At 39.0% G+C, this 16,178-nt stretch overlaps 1 protein-coding gene across 2 annotated transcripts in view; it reads right to left on the bottom strand.

Moving 5' to 3' along the window:
• Window positions 1-5,258: 5,258 nt before the first annotated feature.
• Window positions 5,259-16,178, bottom strand: part of LOC119746346 (1-phosphatidylinositol 4,5-bisphosphate phosphodiesterase beta-4-like) — a 48,993-nt gene continuing 38,073 nt past the window's right edge. For both annotated transcript variants that reach the window (XM_038223238.1, XM_038223237.1), the window contains exon 4: window positions 5,259-6,236. In XM_038223238.1, the coding sequence (XP_038079166.1) occupies window positions 6,135-6,236 (102 nt within the window). In that variant the 3' untranslated portion in view covers window positions 5,259-6,134. The remainder of the gene's footprint in view (window positions 6,237-16,178) is intronic.

Genomic DNA, 16,178 nt, shown 5'->3' on the forward strand with positions numbered 1-16,178 from the left:
CCGAAAGCTCTCAGCATTGATGACCAGGACTCGAAGCCTGATCGATATTTCCATGTGAAAATCCAAAGAAAAGCATTACTGACTTAATGTAATGGCACGAGTCAATTTCACTCCTTAAAAACACTCAATGTTTTGATGAAAGCGCACTTTATCATAAAATGTAAGATCAAGCTCACGAAACTCAAACCTTACTTGGCATTCCATTTTATTTTTTTAAATTCACGTCTACATATCATGTTTTAATAACGCATCCATCCACAGAAGGACACTTTTTTTTTAAAGACTTTCTGTGAGACTTTTGTATATTATCCAAACATGCATGAACTCCATGGCCCGATTTCATGGCTCTTACCGTTAGTGGAAACTGGAAAGTCCCTGCTTACTGTAGCAGTAGCAGAAAATTCTGTGCTTATGGTAAGCATATTTCATAGGTTAGCAAGGAATTCTAGCTTCTTCGCATGCATACATACATCCCGTAACTAAGGATTCTGTGCTTACAGGGTTAGCACGGGATGTTTTTGCTAGCGCAGTTAGCACAACATGGTGATCGTAAGCACGGCATTTTGTGGTTTAGCAGAGCCATGAAATTGGGTCCCGATCTTTGATGTCATATTCGACATGTAGCATACATCATGTACATGTACATGTATACATGCACCTTTTTATCTCCTATTTACATGTACTGCACGAAATTTGAAATGCAAGTACTGTTCGCTATTTAAGCAAATGAGCCGAGGGCAGGAATACTGACGCCAGATTTTTAACCATCTGACAACTGTTACCTTCAAAAACATCTGTGTCTCTTTAACTTCCTGTTCCAATCTGTTCTTCTCTGCAGCCTTACGGTGCAGATATGCAAATAACCAAATTGCCCTAACAAGTTTTTATCTTTCAATATTCTGAGTAAGAATACTTATAATAGAACATAAATGTGAGCGTTCTGGCAAAATGAGACAGAACTGGGCAGAGGTAAAAATGAGGGTTTGCAGGTACCGGTACATGCATCAGAAACGAGAATAAAATTCAACTTACAATACTGTTTGTTGTAGGCCTACTACAATCGGACATTCTGTTGACAAGTTACGGCTGTTTAAAGTTGTCAAAAAAGTAAAATACTGAGAAAAAGGTTATAGTTTTGAGTTTTGCAGACATGAAAATGAAATTAAAGGGAATGTACATCATTGGCTTTTGCTGTAATTTTCAGAAATGAACTATTTTGAGGGGTTCATCAAATATTGTTAAATTGACTTGTTTAAAGTTTTGTGTTCGAAAATGCTGGAAAAAAACAAGAAAAACAAACATAATCAAGTAGTCTGGTTCCCTGACTCCACTAAAGATGAAATGGATCAATTTATAGATGCCGGAAAATTGTAAGGTAATGGAACCAGTCTAACTGGCCTGCACCCGTTCATGAACATGTAACGAATAGCAAACAAAATTTGGACTGAAAAAAAGGTACATTTGGAGCAGTAGTTGAAAAATAGTTTGGTTTTTCCAACGGTGGTCGGCCGACCACAGTTGGAAATTTATAGAAAATACCACTTTTCTTGAAAATGACTTCACACCTGGTGCCATAATTTTACAGGATGCTTTAGACTGTCATTTACCAACATCCTAGTAAGGTTTTTCGTAAAAAATCGGTAGTTTTGTTTTTCGATGTTAAATATATGTAGTAGACCTATCAAGATTATAAATATAGTCTTTAAATTTGAAAATCAAAAAAAAAAAAAATCAACCCATTTCGGGTTTTTTTTTCTTTTCATTTTTCTCCACTATAGCCTGTGTCCAGTTCCGTTTCATAATATTGCCAGAATGCCTCACATATTTGCTAAGTAATATTCTCTGCTTAGCAGCTGCAAGAAATTGATCCCGGCACAGTGCAAACACCGGGACTGACAGTCTGCTAAATGTCAGGAGTACTGTGCAACCTTTTCTCTCTTTGATTAATTTGTCTTAGTAGGGCTGCAGGAAGATTATTTTATGATTGAGATGCATGGGAGTTAATGGCAATACGCTCCCTGTTCCTTGACCTACTGGGCAGAGCAGCACTGCTGATAGCCATTTTAAACAAACAGTCTTGTCTGTCAGCAGTAAACCTCTCAAAACAAAAATCAAATTCGAAGGACTCTTTTTCTCAAGCGTTTCTACAAAGCAGGAGCTACATGTACCTGTATCGTTGCAGGCACAAAGTTTGCACAAGTATGAATGAACGAAAGGGCATACATGTACATTACATAATGATACATTTTTGGCTTCTGAAAAGAAAAGCAGCTGAAACAAAGTACCTCCATGTACATGTATGCAATGTACCTCCTTGTTGAAATGGAAAAGTTTTAAGACTTATTCATAAATATTTGAGACAGTTTACCAATTCCTATTGGTCGAGAGCACATCACATACATGTAGGTGGTTTTAAACCGCTGGTAAAACACCGCTGCGTTCTGCGCCACATCGCACAGTACACGCCGTACGCACCAATTTCCATATACATCTAAGGAGATTTTTAGCACTGCACGCGAGGCACATACCATCGACACGGCCAGAGGGGTGTTGCACAAAACATGACATATAATAGTTAAACAAAATCATTGGAAATTTGTGAATTTTTGAGTTGTTTCGACTTTTTGAACAGAAGGTATTTATTGTGAATTAATAAGTGCTTGGCCGGTATTAAACAAGTATCTTTAAAACCGGCTCGGGTCCTGGATGCAGATAATGCCCGAGCCTTCCGCGTCCAGGCTGCTAGCTGGTTTATAAACATAGGCCTACTTGTTTAAAGGGAAGATACAACATTTGCAAACATCACAAAACGAAATGATCAAATAATCACGAAAAACCTCACTAGATTGTTAGGGAATGACAGTGTAAAGCATCTTGTAAAATTGTGACTCCTGGTGTGCTGTCATTTTCAAGAAAAATGGTATTTTTCCAATGCTGGTCGGCCGACCAGCGTTGGAGAAAACTGGCTTTTTTCAAAAACTGCTCCTAATTTTTTTCATATTTAGTTATTCCGCATTTTCTTTGCAATTGTTTACACACCTGTGAAGGGGTACAAGCCTGCTAAGACTGATTCTCTGACCTTACAATTTCCCAAAGTCATGATTGCTCCGTTTCATCTAAAGTGGGTCAGGGAACCAGACTACAAGAATACGATTGGTTTTCATGGTTTTTCCAAGCATCTACAAGCCCAAAACGTGAAACAAGTCATTTCAAAATTATTTGCTATAACATATTAATCCTCCAAATCCATCTATTTCCAAAAATTGCAGCAAAAGCAAATGTTGTACATTCCCTTTAATACTGGCCAAGCACATATTTATTCCCTTATTTGGATGTTTGCTTGACAACAACAAACGAGTATAGGTTTACTCTTACTGTGGTGGATACATACAATGTACACCTTCCATCTGCTTGCTGCTAAGCAACACGATGCTTCTTCCTATCACCCGTTCTTCTCCACCCTCCCTTTCCCCCTCCCACTTTACTCTCAGGGGTGTGTAGACTACTCAGGACCCCATCTGGTTGTCATCTCCACAAGCAACAATTTACCTCAATCCCAATCAGGCAACAGCTTCTTACATCCTTAAGGAGAAAGCGCTGAAAGGATGGATTAACTTCCTACCTCATCAAAGATGAATTTGTTTACGTCTCCTGCAACATGAGCAGCAAACACTCACAAAACAGGAGTACAATTTTCTTCGGCCCCTGAACTGTCTTTCCAGGAGATGTGACTTTCACCATCACCAAAAAGTGCAAACATCGCCACTGATCTTTTTTTTCCCCTTTTCTTTCTCCACTTTTCAATAAATAATGTCTTTCACAAAGAACTGAGAGACCAATCCAGGGGCCAGGTGACGTTAGTGGTCCACTGCCTATCTTCTTACATTGTACATGCACCTGGCTTTCACTTTCAGCTGGACATTTCAGAAAGTATGTAGCCCAAGACCATTCAATGTTCAAAGATTGCGATTAGATTGACAGGTTCAACTCTGAAGTACAACGACAAACTGCGAACACTGTAACGTACGGCCAGCGATCATTCTCATATACAGCTCCCAAACTCTGAAACCGGCTTCCAACTCATTTCAGAAATGCCAAATCACTGGAACTGTTCAAGACTCTACTCAAAACCCATCTGCTTATCCTTTGACTTTGAACATTTCTACAGCCAACCATTCTCGTCAATTTGTGTTGGTTTTTGTTTACATATGCCGTGTTTTTGTGTATTACTTATAATTTTAAAGATTTACTCTTATTGTACATGTTATTATGCCTGTACAGCGCATTGGGGTCTTATTGACGGAATGCGCTTTACAAGAATGGTTTATTATTATTATTATACATGTAAGTACAAACACCATGTTCTTAGTAAAATTCATTTGAGAACCAGTTAAAAGCAGTAGACAACCTGCGACATTCAACTTGGTAACCTGCCTTTGCTCAGCAAATAATTTCTTGCTATTCAACAGATATTCCGTAATTAGCATCTCCGTGTAACTGGGTCCCAGATTCGAAGGTCGGGTGCCTGAAAATCTCTTTTCCACTTGTGACTGACTTTCAAAGATTGCATCCCAAGCGCAAGACTTTTCCAGAGAAATGTACACATGGCACATGTACTTGTGTCGTTGATGTACGAAATGTATACATGTATACACGTATAATGTGTTGAATCAGATCACTGGCACGCCAGGACCCATGGGGTTCAATTGAGCTCAAAAGTGCTGCCATGCGAGGCAGAAGAAGCATCGGCGATAACCACAGAGGGGGGATCATCCCATAGATGACAGGGATCCCTGTTGCCCCGGCAATGGTAACCATGACAGCAGCTCGCCGGTCCGGTACCGGGTGACCCTGATTGCTGGCGTCACGCGGGGCCGGGACAGCGGTGCAAACCCTGACCTACATTGTGCTTGTTCGTGTTGGACTGACATAATGCATATTCATAATGACAGGACAGGACAGAAATGGAAAATTGATTTCCAAAACTTGTGAAAAAAAAAAAATTGGCCATTCAGTCCAAACCCTCTAAAACAGATTTGAATGTAACTGTTTTCTTTCACCTTGCAATTTTCCTGTTAACTAGTACTTTTATTCTAAAGTTCTCTTTGGAAAAAATGTTGCAAAATGACGCCACTTTTTTTCCTCATATATCATCACAATAAAGGTCAGTCATTGCAAAAATGTTGAAAAGACATGAATCTGGGACTGAGAAACATTTCCAATTTAGTTAAAAAATACTTAGAAAATTGTCTTGACTCTCCATAGACTTTGTACACAACAGCTTCTACCCCAAAGACCCACTAGCCCCAACTCCTTAAGTGCAATCTAAAATATAAAGCTTTTGTTAAATTTGGTCTCACATGTATATGGTCTTTATTAAAAGCACTGTAAAATGTCTATGTTATCTCAAGATGCACAATTACATGTAATTTACACAAGAGTTGTGCACCGAGAGAAAGCTGCATTTTACACCGAGTTTACGTAAGATGATCAAATTTTCCGATGAAAAGTCTATTCCGAGCACACTAATGAAATCATCTGGTGAACATACCCGGTACCTAAAGGCCAAGGTCTTTCTTTGGAAAGATGCATCACTTAAGAGTAAGATGAAAAGAAGGAAAAAACAAACTCTGTACACAAAGAGCAAGGTTCATGAGACATGCACAGCCAAGTTCAAGCAAGGATGAATCTGGCAACAGCTTGAACCGCTCTCTTAATACTGCGCTTTCAATTGCAAACCAACGATTATACACGTACGGTATGTTTCGATCACGACATTCCTTTAGATGTTTTATATGTTCTCAGCGTGATTTTGTGTACATGTATTCAGAGTGCGTCACAGTAATCGCCATCTTTATTTTCGTGTTGTCGTCTTCACCGTCGTTTTACCCCCAAACTTTAGCTCAAAAAAATCCAAACCCTGCCCTCTATCTACAAAACTCCTGTTGGTTATACATGTAAATGTGGCTAACTAGTTTTGTGAGTCCAATAAATTAAAAGTGGATTTCTGTTCTCTTATAGCAACAGGGCCCGTTACTTTACAATCGCCCACATTCCTTACCCTATGGATGTTTTGCTCGTTCCCCGAGGGACACATTCTAATCTGCATTTCCTCGGCATTTCTGGAATTAATTTCACCAACGTAAAACAATGGTCATTTCAATTAGTTCACTTACCTTGGGTGCAATGCCTTTGCGGACGTCATTGATTTGAGAAAGCTCCAACCCTTGGCCTTCCTATAAGAAGAAAAAAATAATACACATAATTTTAAGAACTCTGGAAAAACGTGTTCGTTATTATTTTCAGCAGCCTAAAGTAAATTTGGAGAAGTAATAGTGCACACAGTGTGAAGCGACCAACTCTTCAAGATTAGCGGTTGCGAGAAGAACCAACAGTGTCAACTTGACATTCCAATGACTGTCACAGTGTGCTCTGAGTCTGACAATCATGAGAATACCTAAATTCAAGGGAGGTACATGTAACAGTCGCAAAGAAATGTGTAATTGTACAACAGTCCATCAACATCAGATCCAGAACCAGATTGTTAAAGGGGGGGAGGGGAGTTTAGGAGCATGAAGACGGTGGTGCACCAACTAGGATTTGTCATTAGAGGTTTAGACTTGCCTGCCATTGTAAAAAGGAAAAGGGTAGGGGGACCTTTAATTTGATGCTAGGGGCCTCTCTTTTCCTAATTATTCTATTCGTTATTTCAATTAAATTTTCAGAAATCCCCGGAGGGAAAGGGAAGAGTTGACAAGCGTACTGATTTTAAGAAGTTGTTTTCACTACTTTTCTAGTAAATAAGACCCCCCCCAAAAAAGTCTCGCCCCAGAAGTGGTGCGGCGACGCTTTTTTCCCCCCCCCCCCCCTTCAAATGGCGGCTGATTGACTGCAAATGGTGCCCGACTAATTTTTTTTCTTCTTTTTTTTCCTTCAAATGTCGGCTGATGACTGCAAATGGTGCCCGACTAAATTTAGTGCAAAATGTATGGGAGCCCAGAGAGGCCACATAAAGCTTATACCCGATCGTAACCCCATCTAAAAACACGTTTAAAAAACACGTGTTTTTTTATTTTGCCAACGCGCATGGCTACGGCGATGCGCCCGCATACCAGAAACCGGAGACTTTTTTTGTGGCCTAATAAAAACAAAAATCAATTTTATTTTTTAAAATGTCCCCTGTGGGACCCCAATGTGGGCCCAGCCACAACCCCCCCCCCCCCCCCAAAGATCCACCAGTGGAACAGTCAGATCTTGTGCTCTGAAAATTATGACAATAATCTAATTAATAATCTAACCACAATTCTTCCAAGAGATCATCATTACATACCAAATACTACCCTGTCTTTAATATCACAAGAAAAGTTCGTACGGGCTCTTAAGTAAACTCTTTCCCACCATTTAATCTAACCTATAAATTCAATGATTTATAGGAGTCTCTGACTCCAGCAAAAGCAAATCTCTCCCTTAAAAAAATTCCAACCGACACATTTTTTTTTATCTGATTGATGAGAATTCTGTGGTGCATAAACAACAAAATTATCTACAGGCAAAGTATGCAGAGCTAGCATCTCACAGGGGTAAATAATTCTGTGTGATGTATTGAGGTGGGATTAGGTGGGAAGACTTCTACACATCCATCAAGGTTTGACAGTTTCATTTGGAGTTTCAGGAATTCACAACTCATTACTACTCCCAGCCTTAGGGCTGTCCCGAAAATACCCAATATTCGATCATCATTAGGTTCTTACCGGTTCAACTTTTCGAATGAAAAAAAAAAAACAGGTACGTCACGACTCTGGATGTTATTTTCTCCGTACAGTTGCAACAGTTTATTGTCAGAAGTAACTTTTTTGTTGATGACGGTTCGCTGTTCTCATCCTTTTAGCAGGTTAAAGCCCTTGGCAGCCCATTATATCAATCGCTGCATGCAAATTTTATCAGACGCGCTTTAATTGCGTACAACTTTAGTTGCAGCTGGCATGTGTAAACTTGATTGGCGAGTTTCGAATATTCAGCCAAACGAAGTTTCAAATAATCGAACGCTAAGTTATTCGAACATTGACAGCCCCATCCGCTTGACTGTACTCAGTAGCATCCATTTTTTCCCACAAAAAAACCCATAGACTTTGTACACAATTTTGTACACGCCACTTTTGCAATTTATCAATGTTATACATCATTCAAATTAAGCATAGGGGGCCTACTGGTATGTGCACTGTCCTTATAGCAAGTTGTGTCCTGAAGAGTGACATCATGATTACGTCATCATGGGTCACGTGACATCATCACAAACGTGCGTATTTTGAAGTCCTTTATCTACAGAACTGTAAGTCCGATTGGGTTGAAACTTGTTATGTAGGTAGGCCGGGATGTGTTATAGGTAAAAATTGAGGTGACATCATGATGACATCATCGTGCTATTTTATATGAATTTTTGACTTTTTGGACCTTTAAGCCATATCTCACAAACGCAACATGCTAAATTCTTTTTGTATTATGTTTGTTAGGTAAGAGCTATGGACACAATTTTGAAAAATGTGTGATGTCACGATGACATCATCGGTTGATTTTTTATGGATTTTTTTTAATATTTAAAATTATATTCTGCTTTAGAAATGTTACACTTCCTTTTATCGGATTGACTTCAAACTTGGCACAAACCAAGACCACAATGACCAGTTGTGCACTGACGTCAAGATGACGTCATTGCAGGGCATGTGACGTCATGTGATAAAGCTTTATTTTTGGAATTATTCTAAGCATTTTGAACAACCTGTATCAATCACTCTAATAAGTGAATGCAAAAGGACAAACATAACGTAAATATTTGTAAAATGCGAAAAAGCCCTATGTTCTGTTCGAACAGACATAGCTCTAGTTTGCTTTGTGACTGTTTTTTATCAGTTAAGCTGTCTGTTTAAGTCATCCTCTTTAATTTGGTGCTGTCTTACATGTAGGTTTGGGTATTCAACATCACAAAATTCCGAATTTCTCACGTTTGTCTTTCCCTGGAATGTACATCGTGAATAATGCAGTACACAGGTATGTACCATATGTAGAACTGAAGTGCATGTTGCACATATCCCATCAAGGATGATTGAGATTAGTTTGAGAATATAGGAAAGGGTAGATTTGCATCAGGATTCAAATAAATATTCATTTGTACATGGAAAACATCTGGTCATTTGCATTGTGCAATGCATCAATTGTTGAGTGTTACAATTCAACACTCCAGATTCAATCAACTTTCAGTGTGACAGAAAAATAAAACTACAATCTTGATAAGGCAATGTTGTACACTGTACATGTTAATAGTTCTTGGAAGTCTGTGCCTGACTTTAAAGCCAGTATGTACACATACATATGTAGATATCTCTGAGTATTCTGACCAAAAGCAGCAAAAGTACACCCCTCCCTCCTTCCTGACCCCCCCCCCTCCCTGACCCCTCCCCAAATCCCTTTACACCCTCCCACAAATTGGATCCAATCTATGCCATTGGAAAAAAATTCAATTGGCAGCGCAGTTTGTCGAATAGAACAGACTTCTAATTAATTCTTAATTTTTTAATAGGAAAACAAGTTATTGATATAGTATGCATATCATAATAATTTACATTCTAAGTGCGCTGTTCCATGACCAGCTCCATGATAATTTGCATAATTGAGTACCTGCAGAAATGGTGACCTTACAACAGTTCAAGTTTACCAAGGAAATGGATATTGATAAAAATGAGGGAGATGGAATATTGCTAATTTTTTTTTTATGAGTTGATTAATTTGACTTAGACAAAAATACCTCCTTGTTGCTAATTGTATATCATGTACCGCTATCACATGACAAAAAAATCAAACGTGTTTTCATGAACACTGTTTTAATTTGTTCCATACTTTCCCAGTGTTTTGAAATTCAGATTTCATTTTTTTCAGCTCCGCCGTGCGATTGAATTTGATAATACATCAGTATGATAAACTGCTGCATCTTATCTGAGTGAAGTCCCCATTGTTCAAGATTCCCAGGATGTGATCACTAGCTGCAATACATGAACAATGTCATTTAATGACTTCTGACATAAGCCGTCCCCCCTCCCACTCCCCACACCCCTCCCCACACCCCTCCCCCCCCCTTCCCCCCTTCCCCCTTCCCCCCCCCAAAAAAAACCCCCAAATTACACCTTGGCAAACCACTGCAGCATTTGGGCTTGACAGCCAAGTTGGTAGACCAACAGTTTTTGGCCCATCTTCCCCTAAAAAGCTACATTTTCTCTGTCCCATTTTCTAGTCAGAAGACCTGTGGCAAAGATGCATGCATTCTGAAAAATGATGTTGATTGCAATTTCTGATAAATTTTCAAAAGAGAGACAGGCAATGCCAGCATTAGGCCAAAAAAAAGCGTCTGCTGTTTCTGGTATGCGCGCGTCACCGTAGCCATGCACGTCGGCAAAATGAAAAAGGTTTTTTTTTCAATGTAAGATGATGTCTCAAAACCGCCAAACTCACTGGTTTGACTGGAATTCTGCTGCTGCACAATTTTAACGTGTTTTTAGATGGGGTTACGATCGAGTATAAGCTTTATGTAGCCTCTCTGGACTCCCATATATTTGCACTAAATTTAGTCTAGCACCATTTGCAGTCATCAGCCGACATTTGAAGATAAAAAAATTACCAAAAAAAAAAAAGCCGCGTCGCCGCACCACTTTTGGGGCAAGCTCTATACCAGAAACCGGAGACTTTTTTGGGGCCTTATGTAATAAACATGAAAATGTATTTCTCATATATCTTATACATCCATCATCTAATAATATTCGAGGAGATTACAGACTAGAGTTTTAGATCAATTCTGGGAATCATCAATTACATATCATGGTAATTGATTGGCTTATTCATGGGCATTACGCATCCTTTCATAATGCTGGAATTGCCCAGATATACAAAATGTAGAGACTCATAAAAAGACCTTTTTTCTCTCTATTTTCTTTTTCTTTATATATTTCATTTTTTCCCCTTTTTTCAACCTCACCATGACAGTGTTCCCAGTAATTCAAAAACATGAAAGCTCACACAGGTTAATGTGATGAGCTACTGTATATGACCTTTTCTCTGTGTGGAAACAGGGCAAGGAAAAAAATCAATGGAGAATGAATCGCATTATGGAGTCCAGTCGACCGGGCTATGCGCATACATGTAATAATCTGCCAGCTTAGGACAGAGCGAGGATTGAGATCAGTGGGAATTCATTGGTCTCATCTTGGTTGACTTTCATGAAAAATAAGAGACAGAACTAGGCAGAGGTCAAAATGAGGATTTGTGGGTATTAGGAAAGAGAATCAAATGGAAAAGTAAGGCAGCACTTTAAATGACAAACTTGAGTGGAAATGTGCATAAAAATAAGCTTTTGTAGCTACAATTACCGGTGCTTCATCAGATGAAGTAGCTCTACGAAAGCTTAGGTGGTAAACTGTGGGCAGTATTTAAAAAAAACAAGTCAGGTGTGTTTACAAACACAAATGCCCCGCAACCGTGACTGTTCCCATGACATAACACCACTCTTTTAACATCAACTTACATGTACCTTGGTCACATGGAACATTCATTGACAGCATTAGTGTCTTCTCTAGGTTTTATATGAATTAATCCCTAATCCCTATAATCTCAGAATAAATACAAGATTTCTATTGTTTTAGCCACTGTGGACTTGACCCTTGACCTTTTGGCCCCAAATTCAATAGGCTTCTTAGGATTACCAAGAACAATCCACAAACCAAATTTGAAGTTCATATGTTAAGTATTTCTCAAGTTATCGCGCTGACAAGATTTCTATTGTTTTAGCCACTGTGAACTTGACACTTGACCTTTTGACCCCAAATGCAATAGGCTTCTTAGGATTGCCAAGAACAATCCACAAACCAAATTTGAAGTTCACATGTAAAGTATTTCTCAAGTTATTGCGTTGACAAGATTTCTATTGTTTTAGCCACTGTGAACTTGACCTTTGGCCTTTTGGCCCCAAATGCAAAAGGCTTCTTAGGATTGCCAAAAACAATCCACAAACCAAATTTGAAGTTCACATGTAAAGTATTTCTCAAGTTATCGCGCTGACAAGATTTCTATTGTTTTAGCCACTGTGAACTTGACCTTTGGCCTTTTGGCCCCAAATGCGAAAGGCTTCTTAGGATTACCAAGAACAATCCACAAACCAAATTTGAAGTTCATATGTTAAGTATTTCTCAAGTTATCGCGCTGACAAGATTTCTATTGTTTTAGCCACTGTGAACTTGACCTTTGGCCTTTTGGCCCCAAATGCGAAAGGCTTCTTAGGATTACCAAGAACAATCCACAAACCAAATTTGAAGTTCATATGTTAAGTATTTCTCAAGTTATCGCGCTGACAAGATTTGTCCGGACACACACACCCACACACTGTGACTTGTTTCACATACCTTGTGTGGACTTTCCTTTCTTTTCGTGTAGTTAAGGAACACCAGTGGAAAAACTCATTTTTCTCAAACTGTGAAAACTCTTACAACCCAATTTTTTTTCTATGATTCCCTATAGTGTTTCTCTTCATTCTGCTACAGATAAACCTAACCCAAAAATGCCTCTAAACCTGTTTTCCAGAAATGGGGAAACACTGTGTGGACGTGGGCAAGTCCACACAACGTCGGTGCTACCTACATTATGTGGACGTGTTTTGTTCGGAAGTCCACACTGCGTATGTAAGACAAGCTCACCCACCCACCCACACACACACCCACACACACACCCACCCACCCACCCACCCACCCACCCACCCACCCACCCACCCACGGAAGGACAAGGCGGAAACAGTATGCCCCTTCGGCTTCGCCGCGGGGCATAAAAATCAGTTTAAACAAATTCCACTTTTCTTGAAAATGACAGCACAGACTACAATAACAGTCAGGTATTTTATGATAATTTGGTATGTCTGCAAATGTTGTATATTACCTTAACACGTGTACATTTAAGCTTGACACACGCCATTACAATTATGCCACACTGAACATTATGCATATCCTGTTCGGTGAATAACCTCCATTGGTACGAACATATGTGTATTCATACATGTAATTTTACATACGTTCAAATACACTCAATATGCACCTGTTGTAATGAGAAGAAGCCTTAGGCTACATGTTTTAACATGTTTGTTTTTTTCTCCAGTTCATCAGACCCCTACTTTACATACATGTACAATCATCACATATGCAGAGTAGACTGTAGTGGATCTAGAGGCCCCCCCCCCCCCCAGTTCAGCCGCTGACTAATCTTATACTATAAAATGGGGCCAAAAATAACAAACAGAATTCTTACGTTCCTACATTTATTCACTAATTGTCTCAGAATGCAGGAGAAAACAACGTATATTTCACAAAATTCCGGGGGCATGCACCCCTAGCCTTAGACTCAACCCCCCCCCTCCATATCAACTCTCTGTTTCCTGAAAGCTAGCTCCACCCCTAATTTCTGTAACAACATAACATAATTATCCTATCAAACATACATCTTACCTTGAAGTTGAACTCTGTGCAAATTAGAGGAATTCCGGTTACATGCATTTAATCATACTGTCAATGGTTGATGAAGCGTACGTTTAATCATACAGTCTATGGTTGGTGAAGCGTACCAAATTCGCATTCACAGAGATTGTTCGCAACTAACACCCCAACCTTAAATTGCACAATGCATTTTTGATTATACACTGGGCCCAATTTCATGAGAACAAAAATGCCACGGATGAAGTGAATGTGGCATAAAAAATGTTGTTAATTTAACATTTTGAGAACACGGTTCAATAACTTGACGTCAGGACATGTGCAAGACATCGGCCACAAAAACACACTCAGGCATGGAAGCACCCAGTAGGCATGGACAAAAAAATTAGCATATGTGGGCAGACTACAACTTCACGCCTCATTGAAGATTGAGGAGGAAACATACAATTGGAAGAAAAAAAAATTACCCTTTCATATTCATAAGAGTGCCAACAACCTTCAATTAATTAAAAGCCTCTTTCAACATTTTTTAACAAAATCTGATTTATTTCACTAGTTTTTTTTTACAAAAAACTGATAAGTTTTCACATGAACCACATCGGGAAACTGACATTAGGCCAAAAAAAAAAAATATTTGGTCTCTGGTCAGACTAAAGTTCCGGAATTGATGCGGCAACGCGTTTTGGTTTTTTTTTACCTTTTTTTTTTTCAAGCTTGGATTGTACAGGCAAGGTGGATACTATTTTGCTTTTGTTGTGTCCTCATATACATTGGGGACCTCCATAATTTGCCTTGGTGCCCTCCATCATTTGCCTTGGTGCAATTTCCCCATTCCTTGATTCAAAAATTTGAGGTGCGGCAATAGAGGGCGCTGAAGGAGCTACCGCGGACAATTTGAAGAAAAATAAAGGTTGATGCGCATGATTAAAATCGACGCGCGCGCTGACCAGAGACCGACTAATTTTTTTTTTTGGCCTTATAACATTTTTTTTTTTTTTGAACAAAGAAATTGAACAAAGAAATTGACTGGAGCAGGGTTCTAAAACACTGATATAGTCAGAATGTGTCCAAAGACTTTCATCAAGTTTTGTCCGCAAAAAACAAACAAACATGCCACAAATGTCCGGGAAAACCAAATTTCATGGTTCCCCCTGCGTACCAGGTGCACAACATTAGCTTGCTCATCGACCGATAATTCCAATGATAAATTGCGGCCACTTCGAGTCCAAAGGCCGAGTATAGATGGGTTCAATGTATTCAGGAACATTCAGGCCGGTATTATTTTCCAGCAACATGCGCTGATTAATTGCAGCTGAGATTTGGTGTGAGTGAGAGACTGAGTACATAACGTGAATGCGTGTACACACAGACATGCACGGACACTGTGATATTTGTGGATGAGGAGTGGGTGTGGATTAATGGTGTGCATAATTTACGGGTGGTACGGGAGCCGGGTACCCTACTGAAGTAAAAAAAACGGGTACCCGGGTACTCGTCCAAAAAAAAAAAAAAAAACTCAAACCTAGAAGTTGTCTGAAGGGCTTTAAAAAGGGGCACTAGGTCATGAATTCCCCGAAAATGTCATGTTTTGGATTGTTTACTTAGCCTATTTCAAACATCTGGTTGAAAGGAAACCAACCTAATGTCTTACTGTTCCCGAGAAAAGAGGGAAAAAAAACCACTTGTTTACATCGGACACAACGGAGTACGAATACGTTTTTCGTGTCATTCTCAGTGTACGATATATACATGTTGTGTGTCTCGGGAACAGCGGTGACCAATCACCAATGCAAAAAAAAGTTGTTCCTTCAACATCCGCAACAGGCGAACACTTTTACGAATGAAATCACAACCAGCATCCAAACAGCTCGAATTTATGAGGTCACAAAAGTGGACCCTGAAATTCATTCTCGCATGCATAATACAGGAATAACACAAAAACGCCCAGTTTTGAAAGGAAAGTTGTGTGGATGTTTATATCCTACTTTTAAATGTTTTTTCCGCTTAACATCATCTCGTTCAAAGTTTTGTAGCCCAATTGGGCTGTTCCAGGACCCAGTGTCCCTTTAAAGCGTTACGGTGTAATCAGCAACTTTTAGTGAACGGTATCTGTCGTGCCTTAAAATACACATAAATGTGAAATCTGTGTTGGTTTTATGTACATTATTTAAGTACACAAATACTCAATGCTATTTTTGACAATTTTGGGAAAGTTAAAATTTTTGTAAAATAAGACAATGACCTTTTTTTAAGAGTATAAGTTGTTTGGTTGTACACGTAGTTTCATATAGGGTCTTTCATGGGTTCCATGCACAAATGTTTCCAAAATATATTCTGAAATCTGTTTCCTTACAGGTTTTTTTTTCCTTTTTGTTTATAGGTGGTTGTTTGGTTTTGATTTCATTTTTGGGCTCATAGGCATGTTCTCCAGGCATATGTTGTCAAAAACAAATTATTTTGAAAAACAAGGAAACATTTGAAATGAAAGAATGAAAATTGTTTTGGTTTTTGTTTTTTCATTTTTTCGGGGTTGTTTTTTTGCTTTAGAAAGAAATATTTCAACAACAACAAAAAGGAAACCTTTTTACCCTTGGGATAGTTTCCAGTACGTTGCTCATCGTATACAATGTACATGCATACGTGAAACAATGACAGCTAATTCAC

The sequence above is a fragment of the Patiria miniata genome, unplaced genomic scaffold (assembly GCF_015706575.1).
Source record: "Patiria miniata isolate m_02_andy unplaced genomic scaffold, ASM1570657v1 HiC_scaffold_7, whole genome shotgun sequence".
NCBI lineage: Eukaryota > Metazoa > Echinodermata > Asteroidea > Valvatida > Asterinidae > Patiria > Patiria miniata.